At 45.4% G+C, this 17021-nt stretch overlaps 1 protein-coding gene across 1 annotated transcript in view; it reads left to right on the top strand.

Moving 5' to 3' along the window:
• The window catches only part of LOC104622413 (tolloid-like protein 2), a gene marked incomplete at its 5' end in the record, with an annotated part of 37958 nt that overhangs the window by 1312 nt on the left and 19625 nt on the right, over positions 1-17021 (top strand). The window contains 6 exons of the mRNA XM_010289180.1: positions 721-838; positions 1249-1427; positions 1735-1840; positions 7508-7632; positions 13449-13564; positions 15491-15593. Coding sequence (XP_010287482.1) covers positions 721-838; positions 1249-1427; positions 1735-1840; positions 7508-7632; positions 13449-13564; positions 15491-15593 — 747 coding nt within the window. The remainder of the gene's footprint in view (positions 1-720; positions 839-1248; positions 1428-1734; positions 1841-7507; positions 7633-13448; positions 13565-15490; positions 15594-17021) is intronic.

Genomic DNA, 17021 nt, shown 5'->3' with positions numbered 1-17021 from the left:
CGCGGCCTGGCGGGAAGCCCCCCGGGGCTGTGGCCTCTCCGAGGCGTTGCTTCCCAGCCGCCCCCATGGCTGTTCTGGATGCTGCTGAGTGACTGCTGGAGGTACCCCGCTCCCTGCGGAGGGGGGGTCTGTATCTACACCTTCTTACCCTGCCCTGAGACCGCCTCTGGCTCCTGTAGAGTTTTTGCGTCTAATTTTAAAGACAAACTACCTGACAACAGCTTTGCCTTAGTTTTGGGGAGCATCTGTAGCGCTCATGAGATTGCTGGGTCTTGAAGGCTGTGCGCGGTCATGTAACATTGTGTCACGAGAGCAAATCTGGCACACCACCAGGTAGCTGGGGCACAGATCGCAGCACCCAGCAGCTCTGCCCGAATGGCCTCTACCTAGTGAGGTGACATTTCTCACATGCAGAAGTATTGACGTGCTTCACCGAGTTCGCTACCTGTTTAATTACAGGAAATTCGTTCGTCAAGCACAGGGCAAAAAAGGGTGGTACAGTGAGTTAGTGTTGTAACTAGCTAGTACAACTTAGTAGTACAACTTCCTACAGTAAGTTAGTTCCATAGTTGGAAATGAGTCCCAGATTCCTAGAGGTGTCGGCAGGTGTAAGATTGACTGTTGGAAAGATTGACTGTTCCCCTATCCAGATGAAGCCCATTAGAGATCTTCCTGAAAGCCAGGCCTTCACTGTTTACTCTTCTTGGATTCCTTTTCCAGGAACCCAAAGAGCTATCTTCAAGCAAGCGATGAGGCACTGGGAGAAGCACACCTGTGTGACGTTTGTGGAGAGAACCGACGAAGAGAGTTTCATTGTGTTCACGTACAGAACCTGTGGGTAAGTGACATGCGCAGCCCCCGCAGCTATCTGTGTTGCCAGCATCCCTTTCGTTGACCGATGGCTTTGTAAGTCTAGGTCAGGTCAGAATAGACCGATGGCTACGCGGGGGAATCTGTCACAGAGAGGCATCTGGTCACTCCCAGCAAGGACTGCCAGGATAATTTAGTATTTGCTCAGAAGGTGCTAAGCCTTTCTGGATAACATTTATGTGTGTATATATGCATTTTTACAGATATGAACTTAACGTGTTTTCTTTATACGTACACACACACATATGTGTAAGTACATATAGTGTATGCAACTGCTGTCCTGTCCCGGACCTTCCCAGATGCCATCCTCTGTTTGTATGTCTCGGACGTCCCCAATTCATTGACGTGCTGCATGGGTTTGTGGGTTTTCTTTTCCAGATGTTGCTCATACGTGGGTCGCCGAGGAGGGGGCCCTCAGGCTATATCCATTGGAAAGAACTGTGACAAGTTTGGTATTGTGGCTCATGAGCTGGGTCATGTGGTGGGTTTCTGGCATGAGCACACACGGCCTGATAGGGACCAGCATGTCACGATCATCAGAGAGAACATACAGCAAGGTAAAACAGCACTTCACGTTATTCCACCTGGCTTTTGGGTGGGTGCAAATTTTTCTTGCTGGGCTTATGGAAAACCCTAGTGTTCTGTGAGCTGGGATAGAGAAGAAGAAATATTGCTATTCTTGCCTAGAATTAGGGCCAAAATAGTTGGATGAACAGAGATTTTTGGATGTCCAGCTGGAATTGTTGGAACATCCCTTTCAGTCTAGGCTCCCAGAGGTGGAAGGCTTTTTTTTTTTCTTCTTTTTTTCATTCTTTTTTTTTTTTTTTTTGACTTGTTTTTTTCCCTTTGTGTTTGGCATCATAGGTCAGGAGTACAACTTTTTAAAGATGGAAGCTGGGGAAGTGAACTCACTGGGAGAGACCTATGACTTCGACAGCATCATGCACTATGCTAGGAACACATTCTCCAGGTGATAATCCAAGGTTACATCTCCTTAGGACTATTTTCAATAGCTTCCATTAGCTCTGTGGGATATGTAGAGCCTAGGAGGAGGCCTGCGATCTGTTGCAGAGATATGTGGCAGTTGCAGTGAGCTCTGCTGCACTGCAAAGCTTGAAAAATATTTGAAAAAGCAAGGTGAGTGAAGAGAAGCATGGTGGACCTCTGTTTTCCGCTCCCTAGTATGTTCACCCAGTGCTGATAATCTCAGAGACCTTCCAAAGCCATGTTAACATGTTTTGCAACCTTCCCAGGCAGCATATATATATGCCTGCGTGGAAGGAAGATAATGCTAAAACCAGCTTTGAATGTCTTGGTTGTCCTGCTTATGCTTTGGCGTTACAATATTGTCTTCAGAGTCCCTAGCAACTTTGCCAAGGGAGAATTTAAACTCTAGATTGTGATCTTTAATTACTGGGGTATTTTTTTAACCATTTATGCATGTGCTTTAAATCGTGGCCTCAGCAGCTCTGTGATTCTGTGTGACTGGGTTCATCATGGAGAATTTTTCAGTCCTGTTGTTGTCCCAGCTAACTGGCCAATTTCTGTGTAGGCTGTTTACGCTTGACTCCCATCTCATCCCAGATGGAGCCCATTTTCTAATCAGACAGCTCTACTGGATAGAGAGGTGAAATGCACATTGTTATTTATGTCCTGGATTTGGAATGAGAGTTACTGGATGACTAGATTCATTTTGCTGCATTATTTGAAGTTTTTTCCATAAATCCCACTATTGCTCCTTCCCAAGAGCTTTCCTTCACTATGTTATAAATGATTTAGTCCCAAACAGGATTCCAATTCAAATTTACAATTTATTAAGCGAATAGAGGCAAGCAAACAGCGCTGGGTGCGCCGGGAGTCTCTGCTCCACCAAGACGCACGCGGTACAGTTCCTGTTCCTGGTTTATATCCTGTCCGTTAATACATATTCATGAATAGGCGTGTCTTCTAATACATATTAATGAACCGCCGTGTCTTCTTCAGCGCATGCCCTCTTCGCCTGCTAGAGTCTTCTCGAATCTTCCTCGGCGTGCCCCCAGGATGACCCCAAACCTTATGCATGCACTTTCTTTACACAATACTATGCGGTCAGTGGTCAAACTGGTTTGAGCTGATATACCAGCAAAGTAGTTTAACTTTCTCCTGTAAAATACCCCTTTTTATGGTGCAGGAGAAATCCATAAAAGTACAGAAGATTACACTTCATCACATGAATCAGATGAACATATTTCACAACTACATACCATGAGTAAAGGGGACAGGAGGCAGAGCACAAATATTCACACTCTTGAGAACTTTTTGTTGCAAAAAATTAAAGGTGTCTTTGGGACTTTTTAAATTTCCTTATTCCCCAGTTGTATGGAAGTGACAAGCCTATCGTTTTGTGCTTCTGTTTCTGAAGCTTCATGTCAACCAGGGGAAAATTACCAAACTTGCTGAAATGCTGCTTGTTCTGGCAGGAGGAGATGGTGGCTGGGCAAGGGGGCTTTTCAGCCTTCAGAGATTTCTTTGGATCAGATACCCAAAGTAAACAATTTTTCTTCCCTTGAGGCATCTGCTGGACCCTTCCAGCATTTGCTGGACCCTAAATGGTTGGAATTGTCTTGCACAAAAGCAGGATTAAGTTATTACCGCCATTTATATTGTGGATGCCTTTGAGTCTGTGTCTCTTGAAAACCAGGGTCCTTCAGAACACTGCTGGGCCAAAAAGGGATAAAAATGGCAAGAGTCCTTCTAAATTGAAATTGGTGCTTAACAGGATTTTTAAGTCTGTTTTCTTTAAGCCCTTTGTCTCTGTGACCCACCCTCACCCCAGTAGCAGTCTTTGTGCAGTAATTGAACTGAGCACTAAGTGCCTCTGTAGGCTGATTGTGCTCTCACCATCAATAGGCAGTGCTGAGAACAGGCTTTTACTTTACCAAGACTTGTCTTGACATCTGCTAAGGGAACGATGCTTACTTTGACCAATCAGTAGAGATTTGTGAGTGTATGCATGTCTTCTTCCCACCTTACTGAGTTTTGCGGGTGCATTACAACCCAAACTGACAAAAGCACAGAGCCCATGAAGATACTAAGTTCCAGCAAGTTTCCTTAAGATCTCCAGTAAGGCTAGGAATGGGAGATAGGCCCTGTGTGACACTGCTAAGGGAAGAGCTGTAGTGGGTGTGTTACTACATTAACAGACACCAGAATGTCCACAGAGGAAAAAGATGGTCTGAGCACCCCACCAGGAGGTGGGATGTGTGAGTGAGGAGGATGCGGAGGACACAGAGCCGTGTCTGTGACTCATTGTCTTGAAGCAACTCTTACGTGGCACTTGGCGCAACCTTGTTGTTTATGACTCCTGGTGAATATTGATAGCAAATCATATGGTGTTTGCCATGGTCAAATGCTGCTCCAGATCCTAGGCCCTTTTTATTCTAAACTTTGTACCTAGGACAGAAAGGGACAGTTTTTCTGAGACACAATGAGTCCTAGTAGCGGAAGTTGTTTCTAGTGGTGCTTTTGAAAATTGCTGCAGGAGTCACTGCTCGTTTTCAGTTCACAGCAAAACATATTTCCCGTTTGTGTCTGTGGCTAATAGGAACAGGAGTGTGGCAGAAGAGACTAATGACAGTAGTAACAAGTTTTTACCATGGGAACTTCTGTTCTTGTCTATGTCAGAAATTTGCCCATTTTGCAGAGTATGGCTGCAGGCTTTCCTGGTGCATTCCTTACAGACAAGGCAGCAAATTAAACTGAATATTGCTGTCTCATTAAACAATTTCTTTTACTGCTGTCAAAACCCATAGATGGCATCTTAGCAATAAGAAAGTTTAAACCTCCATGGAGCCCTAAGCAAATAGTGGGTTACCTTAGTGAAGAAGCCTTCACTAAAGCCTCTTGCTAGTAGACATGGCAGCACAGTCTGGAGTTATAAAACATGACCTCTGCAAAGCTCCCTGTTTGAATCAGGCTGCAGGAAGCACTGTCTGCATGTTACGGGGCATCTTCTTGTATTGGCAACACACCATCCTAATCCTGCACCAGGCATATACACATGACACATCCTCCACAGGTTTTACTGTGTGAAGTAGGGTTATGTTGTCCCTCCTCTGCAGATGGGGATATAAAAACAGAGTGGGGACAACATGTAGCTGCCTGCAGCCGAGTGCGTAACCTGCTTTGAACATCTCCTTCCTTGACTGGTGGTTAAAGCACCTGTACCTATTGCCCTCAGATGGAGTGGTAAATATTCAGCATTTCTCAACATCAGTTGATAATTTCCTCATGTTTACACAATGCTTTACACATTCAGGGTACTATGTGGGTGCTAATGACTCTTGAGAGCATCTCTGCTTAAACTCTGTCTTAGTTAGTAGCAATGGTTGGTGGTTGTTCTTGACTGACCACTGCACTGGGCAGCTAATGCATGCTCTACTCGTGCCTAGCCAGTAGGAGAATGGGGAATCCAGGATTTCTGGGTTCTTTTCCTACCTCTGGGAAGGTAGGAAAGGTTAGGTGTCTTATTCAAGAACGGTTCTGGTGGTAGAGTGCCTGAGCTGCTCTGTTTAATGATGTCTGCTTGGTGTTTATTAATTTGTGAGCCACAGTAATGGTGCTCTTAGAGGCGCTCACCAAATGTGCAACTGGACATTATAAAGTGTTGTTAAGCAGATGGGGTTTGGGTGGACAGCATGGGGCTGCTGGGACCTGTGTGGAAAGACCCTCCTCTGTTCTCAGTTCCTTTGATTGTAAAATGAGAGTAACTATACATACTGCCTCCTAATTTGGAGTCATGTTCAGCAATGCATGTGAAGGAAGCACAAAATTCAGTTGGTGGAAAAAGCAGAACTAGAAATCTTACTGGCCCAACCTAGGGCACAGCCTTCTGGTAGAAGATGTGTTTGGCAGATAATAAGGGGTCACAAAGTAATTTGAAGCTGTGGGTTGTGTGAGCAATACCCTAGGTGTATTCTATGTGTAGGAGGCTGAGGGCTGTGAGTACACTGTTGGGAGGAAAGGAATGGGAAAAAGAGTCAAAAGTTTGCATGTGCAAGTAGTGGTTCCTCTATTAAACTTTGTCATTCTTCCCTGATAGAGCCTGGAGATCTGCAGAAAGCGTTTCACTTGCCACAGAAGTATGTCCCTGCCAAATGCTGAGTTCTTCTGTGAACTCCTGAGGAGGCTTGAAAACTTACTGTGAACAAACTGACCTGTTTCTCTGTGGTGTTTCTGGAATTGGAGGATTTATTTTCAATGCATAAACTTAGATAAATTCAGCCCAAGGCATGCAGCTGGCATGTTGAATGCCAGCCTGAATTTGTCAATCAAAACTTGATGGGCTCACCTCAGAGCTTGTAAGCACTGATTTTAATCCTGATCAGGAATTTTCCTACCCCTGGAAAAAACCCAACATCCCTCATGCAAGAGTTGATTCTAGTTTTTTAAACAGATTAAATTCCTTCCCCTCTATTTCTTCCTTCAGTTTGAATATTTACAGAAGAATTTTCCCCCACAAAATATGTTTAACAGAATGATATTTTCTGTTCAAGAATATTGGCTGCAGCTCTGGACAGCTGTGGTCCAAATACTCTGTTTGCAGTATTTATTTAAAATTAAACCAGTACAAAAAAATCCTCTCAAACTCCTTCCCAAGGCTCATATGCAGCTGAGCAGAATTACTTATGTACTTACTTTTGAAGACTCTTGTATCAGGACTAGGCAGCACTAAAATTATTGCTTCTGCCCTGATTTCCCATTGGATTCTATGGAGAGTTGTATCCTGTCCTTCAGAAAGAGAAGTCTGCCTCCCAGACCTGACGCCAAAGCTTCAAGCTCACCGTTAGCCTTGGCACCTCCAAGCCTGTTAGACATTCAGGGGTGCAGTGGAATGGTTTCTGTGGACTGGACAGCCTGGACACAAGGTCTGGGACTTAATTGACCTGGAGTTCAGGTTTCTGATACCTTCCTCCCGCTTTAGCCCTGCAGTCCTAACGCTGCCTTGGGGTCCCTCTTGCATGCAAACTCTTGCTTGAATGCACGGACTTTGCATTTTGATGGAAGTGAGCTTAAATCCTTTCCTGGACTGAGATCAAAAGTGCAGTAGAGAGCTCCTGAGTATGAAGTACCACATGGAAGAAATAGTAGCAAGGAAAAAGAGGCAGAGAGAAATTGAGTTATTAGCTTGGAAACTCATGCAGGATCTTTTTCTCTTGCCTGTGGCAAGAGTGGTCACTGCCAGCCCAACCCCATCTGCTACTGAGCAAACTCCCCTTCCCTCTCCTCCTTTGGCTTAAGTGTCCAATCTGTGCTCCTGCTGAGCCAGATGTGCCATGAACCTTCTGCAAGAATATTTCATTGCCTTCTCTGATTTATGGCAAGGAATGTGTCTATACTCAAACAGAGGCAGCGGCAATCTTAATATATCGAAAGAGGAATTTACTGGCTTGGCAGACTTGCCTGTACATTTGGAAGCTATCTGCTATAGGGAGAAGGCCACCTCAAGACATGCAGTTATCACAATCTGAATTACTCTTGCTTGTTAGCATGGGATGTATGGTCAAGGGGGTGGTGTGGGGGGCCTGCCAGGGTTACTTTCTGTGCATCATGTCACTTTCGCTACTTCACTGCTCTTTGTCTCTGTTCTTCCCTTTAGAGGGGTTTTCCTCGACACCATCCTTCCCCGTCGTGATGATAACGGGGTCCGGCCAACTATTGGTCAGCGTATTCGCCTGAGTCAGGGAGACATCGCTCAGGCGAAGAAGTTGTACAAATGCCCAGGTAAATATGGCTTGTGGAGATGGCTCCAGCTTTATAGTAGACACATGGTTTGTCTGGAGGGCATTGGAGCTCAAGAGCACCTTAACGATCCCTTTGATGAAAGACACTCAGGAAATATAGACCATCAAATGCTTCAAGCTGGAGCTGTGGGAGAATTGAACTTGCCTAACATGTCTGTTATTCGTACTTTGCCAATGTTCATGTTTGGTTTAGGGCTTCAGGTTTGTCCAGTGCTTTCTACTGAAACTTAGTAAGAGGAGCTGCAGAGTAGGCTGGGGAGGGGGGCCAGGATGAGGCTTGTATTTTGCTGTTGGTTTCATATAAATATACTGCATAGAATTAAGGGTGTAGGCTCTGTTCATAGAAAATGAAATTGATGTACAAGACCATGGACAGAGTTGGGACTAGCAGTTAGCAAAGTGGCAGAGGGATATCTGGTAGACCAGGGTCTCTGCACACCAGCCATCAGACTTCTGTTGAGTTAGTTATATAGGTGTTGGCCCAGGGATGAGCCTTAAGGAAATCCTAAGTGTATCTCTGTGATTGTGGTGTGTTGCACTGAGGCTTGTGAAATAACACGGAAGAAAGCTCAAAGATGCTGATTTGTGAAACAACCAAGTGCTGGAAGCTGGTGCTTTGGGCTGTTCAGGGGACAGCTGTGCCCCTCTTTCTGCTGCAAAAGGGTCGAGTAGACTGGGAAGAGCTTTGATAAAAAGCCCATCTACATATGTGTGAGGTACTAAAGACTGATAGTCTGAGTCCTGCTTTATCTGGAGTCTGCAAAGATTGGCAAAAAGACCATTGAGGTCACAGATATGACTGAGAGACTAAATTTACGCATCAGAACAAAAGGATCCTTTTGAAGTGGAGATATTAGACAGTGAAAGTTTATGCAACAGTTTTAGCTGAATAGGTTGATAGAGAAAACCAGATTCCAGAGAAGAAATCTGCCAGACTTAAGGACAGGTTGAATGTGAGGATGTAGCGAGAGGCTTGAAGCAAAGGTGGCACCCAGTCTGGTGCCTGTGGCATGGACTGCAGCGACTGAGAAGGGAGATAACATGGAAGGTGTGATGCTCGGAGTGAGAGAATTTAACAAGCTCTGTTGAATTTCTGCTGGTATTGAAACATTCATGAAAAGGTACTGGAGAATGAGAGCACTGCCCTAATTCTGCAGAATGACTCTAACATTTGTAAAATGGAAAAAAAGGACTTTTACAAGCATGGCCCAGGAGTTTATTTAAATGGGTTGGTCTGGCCAGCAGATCCCACTGAGAGTGGCTTTGATCATAAACTTAATACAATCATAAATGACTATACCTCTTGGAATAAGCATATCACAGAGAGAGAGGAGAAGGTGAGGAGCAGAGGTAAGTTTTACCAGTATAGAGAGTCACATCTTAAGTGAGTGGCTGGCTAGCACTGCGCTGTGGTCCATTCACGAGGCCATAGAAAATGGTCGATAGCTGGTGTGCAAATCCACCGCTTCTCTGCATCCAGCTACAGGTCAGAGTGTATGAGTTCATAAGGGTCTAGAATAAATTCTGAGGATGAACAGTACTTCACAGTCCGTGATGTTTGGGGATCACTGCTTAGCTTATACTGAGTGATATAACTTTCTTAGGTGTGCTAGTTCTAACTAACGTTTTTTTCTTTTTACCACCCATAATTTTCTCTAATCTGCTTTTGGTTGAACGAGATGTAGTTCTTGGAAAATTCTCTCACAGATGAGTTGAGGGATTGGTTCATTTGAATAACCAAAAAACCAAAAATCAGGGATGTCTTGCACCATGTTTTTTTGTTGAGTCAGACTTAATCCAAGCAGGCTTTTCATTCCCATAGCTGGAAGCATTGAGTACAGATTCAGATTTCTCGAGGCAAGCTGAAAAGCCACTTTGGCCTCAGGTTAAAGTAAAACTAATAGCTACAAAGCAACTTTCTTAAAATAAGGGCACTTCAGAGTCTCAAGTTTTCCACTTGCAAAGTAGAACTTTTCTACTTTTTAGTTTTTTTCACAAAGCTTTAGCAGAGGTTATTGCAGTTCAGAAAATATTTGGCAGCATAATGATTAGAGCTTTAAGCCTACTAAACAAATTGTCTTCAAATAACTATTGGTTTGGTTTGGTTTTCTTTTTTTCTTTGCATCAAAATTTATACATAGGTTGCATTTGAAGAGAAGGAGTGCAGTATATTTAATGACATTAGCATCTTCACCAGCCGTTTGAATCTGTAGCCTGAGAAGTTCTCTTCTGCAAAATGCAAAGCACAGGAGTTCAAAACCAGAGGACTTCAGCTGTATGTTCAAGCAGGGTCTGAATGAGACTTTAGGTTGAGGACAACTTTGTTCAGTAGTCAAGCTGAGGGTTTTTATGTAAAACGCAACAACATAGTCCAGAAGTTGAATGGCAGATGGTTTCCCTATTAGAAAGAGAGTCTCCATCTGAGAAGGCCTGAGAAAATCCCCCCAAAAAAGAGTTAGCATAGTGGAGGATGAGTTACAAGCATGCACTGGTGCAAGCCAGAATGACTGCTGTGACTACTGTAAGAAACAGGGCTCTCCAACTCATTAGATTGGAGCTCTTGTGGCTGCTACAGTTAGGGCTGTCTTAACTTTTCCATTCTAAAACCCTGCTGGTTTAAATTGCTCTTAATTCCTCAAAGCTTATACCTGCTGGGTTGAAGTTAGTGCCAAGCCAGGTGAAACCAGATGAAATTTGCTGAAGGAATTTCTGGAAGGCAAGATGCATTCTGCTACATAGTAGTAAATGCTAGATTTGATATGGCTGCATGGTTGAGGGTTTGATGAGTATAGTAACTACAAAAAACTTTAAAACAGGACATCCTGCAGTCTTGTGCTGTGCTGAAGGAAACAGGCCTGTGTGGCTATGCTAGCTGTGGAGGAATGGTTAAACTATAAATTGAGAATAGCCCTGCATTGTGTCATCCCATCCAATTCTCTGTTAGCTTCAAAAAGATGTCATGTACCAGTAACCAGCTGGTGAGCAGTAAGTGCCTGCCCCTCAACTCCTTCATCTACAAATGACTGCTGGAGCATTCACCTTTCCTACTTCGCTTTTCACCTCTGTTCCCTTCTAGCAGCTTACATGTGCAACAGCCTCTGCACCATATGTGAAGACCACTTCAGCATGGTTCCTTGGATCCCAGAAGTATCAAACACTAGTCTTATTGGACCTGTTGGCTTCTTTGCTACTAAGTGGAGTACATTTGTATTCCTTATCGGTGTGCTCTGCAAGAGATTGTACTCTACACACAAATATGCATTGATCATTTTCATCCTGCTTCTCCCTACACATGCAGGCAATCCTCTCCTCTGCGCTGAAAGACCAGCCTTTCCCAGCATGTCTGGAGAGTTTTCTCTGCAAGGTTTGGGTAGTTGGCTAGGTCTCCTTTCATGATGTTTTAGCAGAGTAGTGTTTGGTAGTAGATACATTAGTACCTATTCCATAATTACACAGTCTTGCCAGATACCGTGTAATTACACTTAGGAGAATTAAGTTTGGCCTATTGGAAACCTTCACTGTGGTTCAGCCGAGGGTGGTAATCCTCTTTGTCCTCTGTCGTTATGGTAATGTAGTATGTCTTCCCAGTAATTTAGTGCTTGCTTTATCATTTCATGGGGGCAGTTTTGTTTTAAATAGATTTTTGAGCAGAGAAAAAGAACATTTATATATCTTGGTGAGTTATGGATTGGAATTCCTGCTTTATTGGGACACCTTGTCAGATGTTGGCATTCCTAGAGACATCCTAAGGTGGTGGCCACTCCATACCATGCATTGACCAGTGGTGATGCCAGAGGATCAGCTGAAGACTTGCTTGCTGTCCTCAGAATAAATATGGCTGGTACTCAGCTTCTTTGAGATGTTTATCTGCTGGGGCAGCGTGAGTTTCCTGGTTGAGGGTCCTAGGAGCATCCTGGGAACTGGAATTACTGTAACAGATTCTGACACAGATAAAAAGGCAAGACATCTTTGCAAGAGGTAGAAAGGAAGAAAGTGTATTTATTCTGCAAATAGAAGTCCAGATTTCTTCTCCAGTTCGTGGAGGTCATCATCTTTTACAAGCATCTCTCTCTGCCCACCTGAAGAATAAAGACAGCATCACATGCCAAATGTGTTGGGAGAGGTGGGAGGATATTAGCTATTTCTGCAGAATTGAAACTAAAACTTCCTGTGCAATGCTCCTTTGTAGTTGCATAGTGGTAGGAGGAGTTCTCGAGGCTCAAAACTGCTTGAGAAGGAAGGAGCAATGAAGAGGTTTTGAACTTTCATTTATTTTCTTCATTCCTCTGGGGCAGATGTGTACATTTACCTGCCTGTTTTGCTCATTGGTGCTTTTTTCTATTAGTTTAAAATACATGTCTTTCCTGACGGGAGTGACTTTGCCAGATCCCATGCTGACCTGTGCCTTGAAATACGTGTGACTTCCTAGTAGTGACTCCACCTTTCTGAGCACCCCTAGGAGCTGTTTGGTTGAGCAAAGCTGCTTTGTGTGTCCCCGCTTATTGTTCACCTAGTCTGATCTGTCAAGCTGTGGGTCAAACTGTTTCAGGGAAATTAAGCATTTCTGGCCTAGGTGACTCCCTCTACCCTTTTTGAAGATACTAAACTTTTTGAATGGGACTGGTCTTTTTTTCACCTCCAGCTTCCGACCCGCCCATCTAAATGTAATCCAGGTTGAAAAATCAGCGATTGTGTGATAGCATTAGGCAGAGGAACATCCCCTGGCATTTCCATGAGAAAGGGAGCCAGATGTTTGGCCTTGTCAGATCTTTCAAAGCACTGCTGCTTAACGAGGCATTTTTGGGAGCTGCCTTACCGTCACTGAGGAAACCAAGCTGCAGGTCAAGGGCAGCTTTGTAACATTAGCAGGTTACGAAAATGGAAAACCAACTGGAAAGCAGGCAAGCCAAGGTCCCTGCTCCTTGCAATGGTTATTTGCATGTGTCTAGTAAGCACTCTGAAGGAAATGGGAGCTTTGATATTTGTGATCCTCCCACTTACCCAGCCAGCTGCTCTGCAGATGTAGATGGTCACTCCTTGTTCCAGCTCAGTCCTCCTGGCTCAGAGAGCAGGAACTACAGTAGTTGCGGCTTTCCCAGATGTTGGAAGCTGTGGCTCCCTAAAGGAACGTATGTGTGTGCATATTACTTGCTTCCCAAAAGTCACTCTGGGATCTGCATTTCATCAACTGCAGCAGGCCACAAAAACGGGAAGGTGGAGAGCAGAGCCAGCAGCAGCGCTTGCGTTTTGTCCTGCACAGTGTGGCAGCAGGGTAGGTGCTGGACAGCCAAAGCCTGAGGGCAGTGGGGCTTGCCCTGCTTTTGTTAGGATGTTTTAACCTGAAAAAAAGACACTTAACAATGGTAACTAAGGAGAACTTCATTGAGCAGCTTGTAATGAAGGGAAAACAGATTTGCTGGCAGCAGTCTCGGGATCGCAAAGTGGGGTGGGGTTAATATATTGCATCTGATCTGTGGATGAGATATTCCTCAATAGGGTTGAAACCTAAAAGTGCTGGCCTGTGGAAGATAAAGGAAGAAGGGTGCCTTTTTAAAAGCTGCTTCCCGTGTCCTTGCACTGATAATCTTCTATCCTGATAATCCTGACAAATTTCACATCACCCCTTTGGCAAGGTCTCAGGTGGTCAGTGACCTTTGGCGAGTACCATGAATGAACATCCTTACAGTACAAGCCACCAACCTGCACACAGCAGCCATGTGCAAATGTTCTGGTAGATCCTGGTATCTTTCAGAGGGTCACTCCTTGTTGCTGGTTTTTTCCCCCCATCTCTCACAGCTTGTGGAGAGACTTTGCAGGACTCAACAGGGAATTTCTCAGCACCTGGCTTTCCAAATGGCTACCCCTCCTATTCCCACTGTGTCTGGAGAATCTCGGTGACCCCAGGGGAGAAGGTAGGTGCTGCACCAGCATGAGGTGTTTGTATGTATGTGGTTTTGCCAGTGATGACAGTGTTAGCAGCTGCCAAAAGATCTCTGCATGCCTGGAGTGCAGGGATGGAGCCTGGAAAGGCTCCCGAGCACCATCACTGCCCTCCCAGAAGTGGAGCCAGGAATATGTGGTCCTGAGGAGGGAAGAGGTAACGCTGATGCAGAGCCCCCTCACGGGTCTGGGCTGCATGTTGATCTCTCATCCTTCCTCTCAATTTGAGGCTAAACCCTGCCTGGACAGTCTCCTGCCAACCGCTAGCTCTGGCCGCACTAGAGCTGGAGGAATCACCTTTCAAAGCCAGATGCCAATCAGATGAGTTAGATAAAACGTGCCAGCAAGTTGGGGTCCTGAAGGGAGCCGAGGAGCCATGAGTGACATCGGTGGCCTGCCCCTGTCACGCAGGCATAACGTCCCTGTCAGGGGACTCCTGCTCCCCGCCTTGAAACGCTGAGCCCCGCTGCGCATCAATCAGCCACCCTGTCCACTTTCTTTCCAGCTCCTTTTGTTTTATTGATCTTCTGGAAATGAAATCTTTCTTTAATGCACTAACGCCAGCCGCCATACCAGGCTGCAAGAATGCTCAGCCTGGCTTGGGAGCTCCTCAGCAGAGTGACTTTGCTGAGGACCACCCTTGAGATGCACTTAAGGCTCAGACTCAAAGAAGAGCAGAGCTTTCTTGTTTTGCAGCAGCCGTCTTGCTCTGGGACCCGTTCTGTCCCCTGCAAGCCCAGTCCCGTGCAGTGCTGAGCACCTGCTATTAGCTGCAGGGAGAGCTTCACCAGCGGCAGAGGTGCCAAGGACCATCCAGGATTTGAAATGTTGTACTGGGAGTTTTGCAGTATAAACCTTGCTGTAAATTCTCCCTTTGTCTCTCAGCCTCTCCAGAAGAGTTGTATCGGGTAGGACCCAGCATGTAAATGCTAATGTTAAAAAAAAAAAAAAAAAAAAAAATCCAGGTCAGATTAAATGCTTTAATTTACCTGTTTAATCAAATGCAGCAATTGGTACAAAGTAACATCATAGCACTGACGTATTAGCTTAGAACAGATATTGGGCTTGTAGTATTCATCTGCATAGAAACGGACGACTCTCCTTTTGCTGTCTAAAGTCTGAAAACTGCGTAAGTGTGAGCAAAGTAACATCGTTACGGACTGCACTCTGCACGTGCAACCAGGGCTTTGGGGGAGAATATCTCTTTTAATTTAATGATGTTGCTGTGGCAAACTGTAGATGTAAATTAATACATGGGTCCAACCTTGCAAGGACAAAAATACCGCAAGCACAGCCTATTGGTGACTTCCATAGGCCCAGAGCAAGACCTGTAGTCCTTGTTACAGAGGAAGGAGACCAAAGGGATAAAATGTCAATGCGCAGCTCTGCTCGGTAAAGCCACTGAACACAATTGCATCGCAGTGATGGTGTGAGTGTAATTGTCAGCATGTGGAAACTTGTCGGCAAAATTAGCTGTTTCTTACAAGTGTCATTTATATAAGGGTATAGACCCCAATCATCTGTATTTTGGGGCAATGTGTTTCTCTATGACTTTCACATTAATCAAAACCAAAGATTCAATTTTTAATTTTAGAAGACCCAAATTGGGCTTTTTTAAAGTAGCATTTTAGTAACTGAGGAGCAGTGACTGTGAATTACAGAATGGATAGTAAAGTGCTGTGTGCTGTCATGTACTTTCATGGTTTCATTAAAGTACCATGAGAAGCCTTTCTTTTTTGAGGAAAACTGATTAAAAAAATCCAACCAAATTGTCCAACTGTCTTTTCCCGCATACTCACTTATGCAGCACCGTAGCAGAGGTGAAACACATAACCTGTAGGATCTCCTTTTTAAAGTAGCTCTCTTCCCAATGAGAAGTGTGTACTCTCTCCTTTCAGATTATGTTAAACTTCACATCAATGGACCTGTTTAAAAGTCGCCTTTGCTGGTATGATTATGTGGAGGTGCGTGATGGCTACTGGAGGAAGGCTCCATTACTGGGTGAGTAGCTGCTTTATTTTGATTGCATTTCGTATGTTCTTCTTGAAGCTTATTGGGGGGAAAAAAACGCAAACAGATACAAACCTTCCTTTACCTGGAAGGAGCCTATGTCCAGCCAGTGCACTGGCCACCCGTTAATGTCTCCATCCAGAGACGTCGGTGTGCTGTATGCATACCAAATGATCCATGCTCCAAGTCCTTTGGCAGCAAAGACTTTATTCCTTCCTTTTCCATCTTGAGAACTGAGGCAGAGAGGGAAGTGAGTCGAGGGCATGGCTGGGATTAAAAATGTGGTCTCTGGAGTTTTATTAAGTGCTTTTTGCTAAGACCTGAGTAGAACTGTCAGGCAGTCAGCATGAAGCAGCTGTACAGCTCGTGGCCCACGCTCCTGCCATTATTTCTCAAATATTTGTGTCTACAAATATACAGTAGTCTGTACTTTGGGCCTCTATTTCTAGCAGGGAACTTGCTAGACCATAGCTAGGATATCAGCCAGTGCAAGGGCTCTCGTCCACTCCTGATCCCAAAGACCTCAAGGAAGCACAGCTCCTCTGTGTCCTCCCTGTTCCCCTGCCTCCTGCTCTCCTAGCTGTGAAGCTTCTGCCGCCCTGAGCAGGCAGGCGGGAGTCCCACCTGCTTTGCCACTGGCTCTGATCCTGACCCCGTCGCCCAACCTCGTGTCCCGACGTGTGAAATGCCCCGTGGCAAACAGTCCCTTCTGCTGGAAAGGGAAGAAGCAACTGGGGTGCGCAGCATCTCCCGCTGGGTTAGGTGCGCTGCGCCCCACGCTGCAGCACAGGACTGGGCTAGTCAGAGTGGGGTCAGTGGCCGTAGGGCGGTCTGGGTGCTGGCTTTGGCCCCACCGCACAGCCTGGCCCTGGTACCAGGGGTGGTGCTGAGGCCGGAGCCGTGCTGCTCTCCAGGGGTTTCTGTGGGCTTGCTTTTTGGCGCAGAGTTAGCAGCCGGTTTTACTGTCTCCTGCCTAGTTTGGGGTTGGCAGCATTTATTGCTGTTTTCTGCCGCACATGCGTCAGGTAATGTTGCTCCAGCAGCTGCAACTTAGCTCCTCATTATTTATTTTTTTCTGCCGAGTAACTGAAAGGTATTTCAGAAGCCAAGCACCTCCCCGTCCCTCTAATGCAAGTGGACTCATGAGTGTTTCCATCTGGAAGGAGACGCTGCATGAGTGGCCACGGCTCCCGCGAGGGGCCGAGCCCATGAAATTAGCTCGGAAGAGGCAGACAGACGGCGATTCAGCAGGGGGCGGGGAGGGGGATTAGCGTGAATTATGAAAGTACGGGCTTCTTGCGGAGAGGGGGGAAAAAAAACCCAAACATGTGCGCTACATATTTTCCCAGGGAAGTGTGTGAAAACCCAGCTTTTAAATGGTGTATAGCTTTTTATGAATGGGCCCTTTATCGCACCCTG

Source organism: Phaethon lepturus, unplaced genomic scaffold (genome assembly GCF_000687285.1).
Source record: "Phaethon lepturus isolate BGI_N335 unplaced genomic scaffold, ASM68728v1 scaffold29206, whole genome shotgun sequence".
Taxonomy (NCBI): Eukaryota; Metazoa; Chordata; class Aves; order Phaethontiformes; family Phaethontidae; genus Phaethon; species Phaethon lepturus.
Note: the sequence above shows the minus strand (reverse complement) of the source record. Positions and strands in the feature narration are given on the sequence as shown.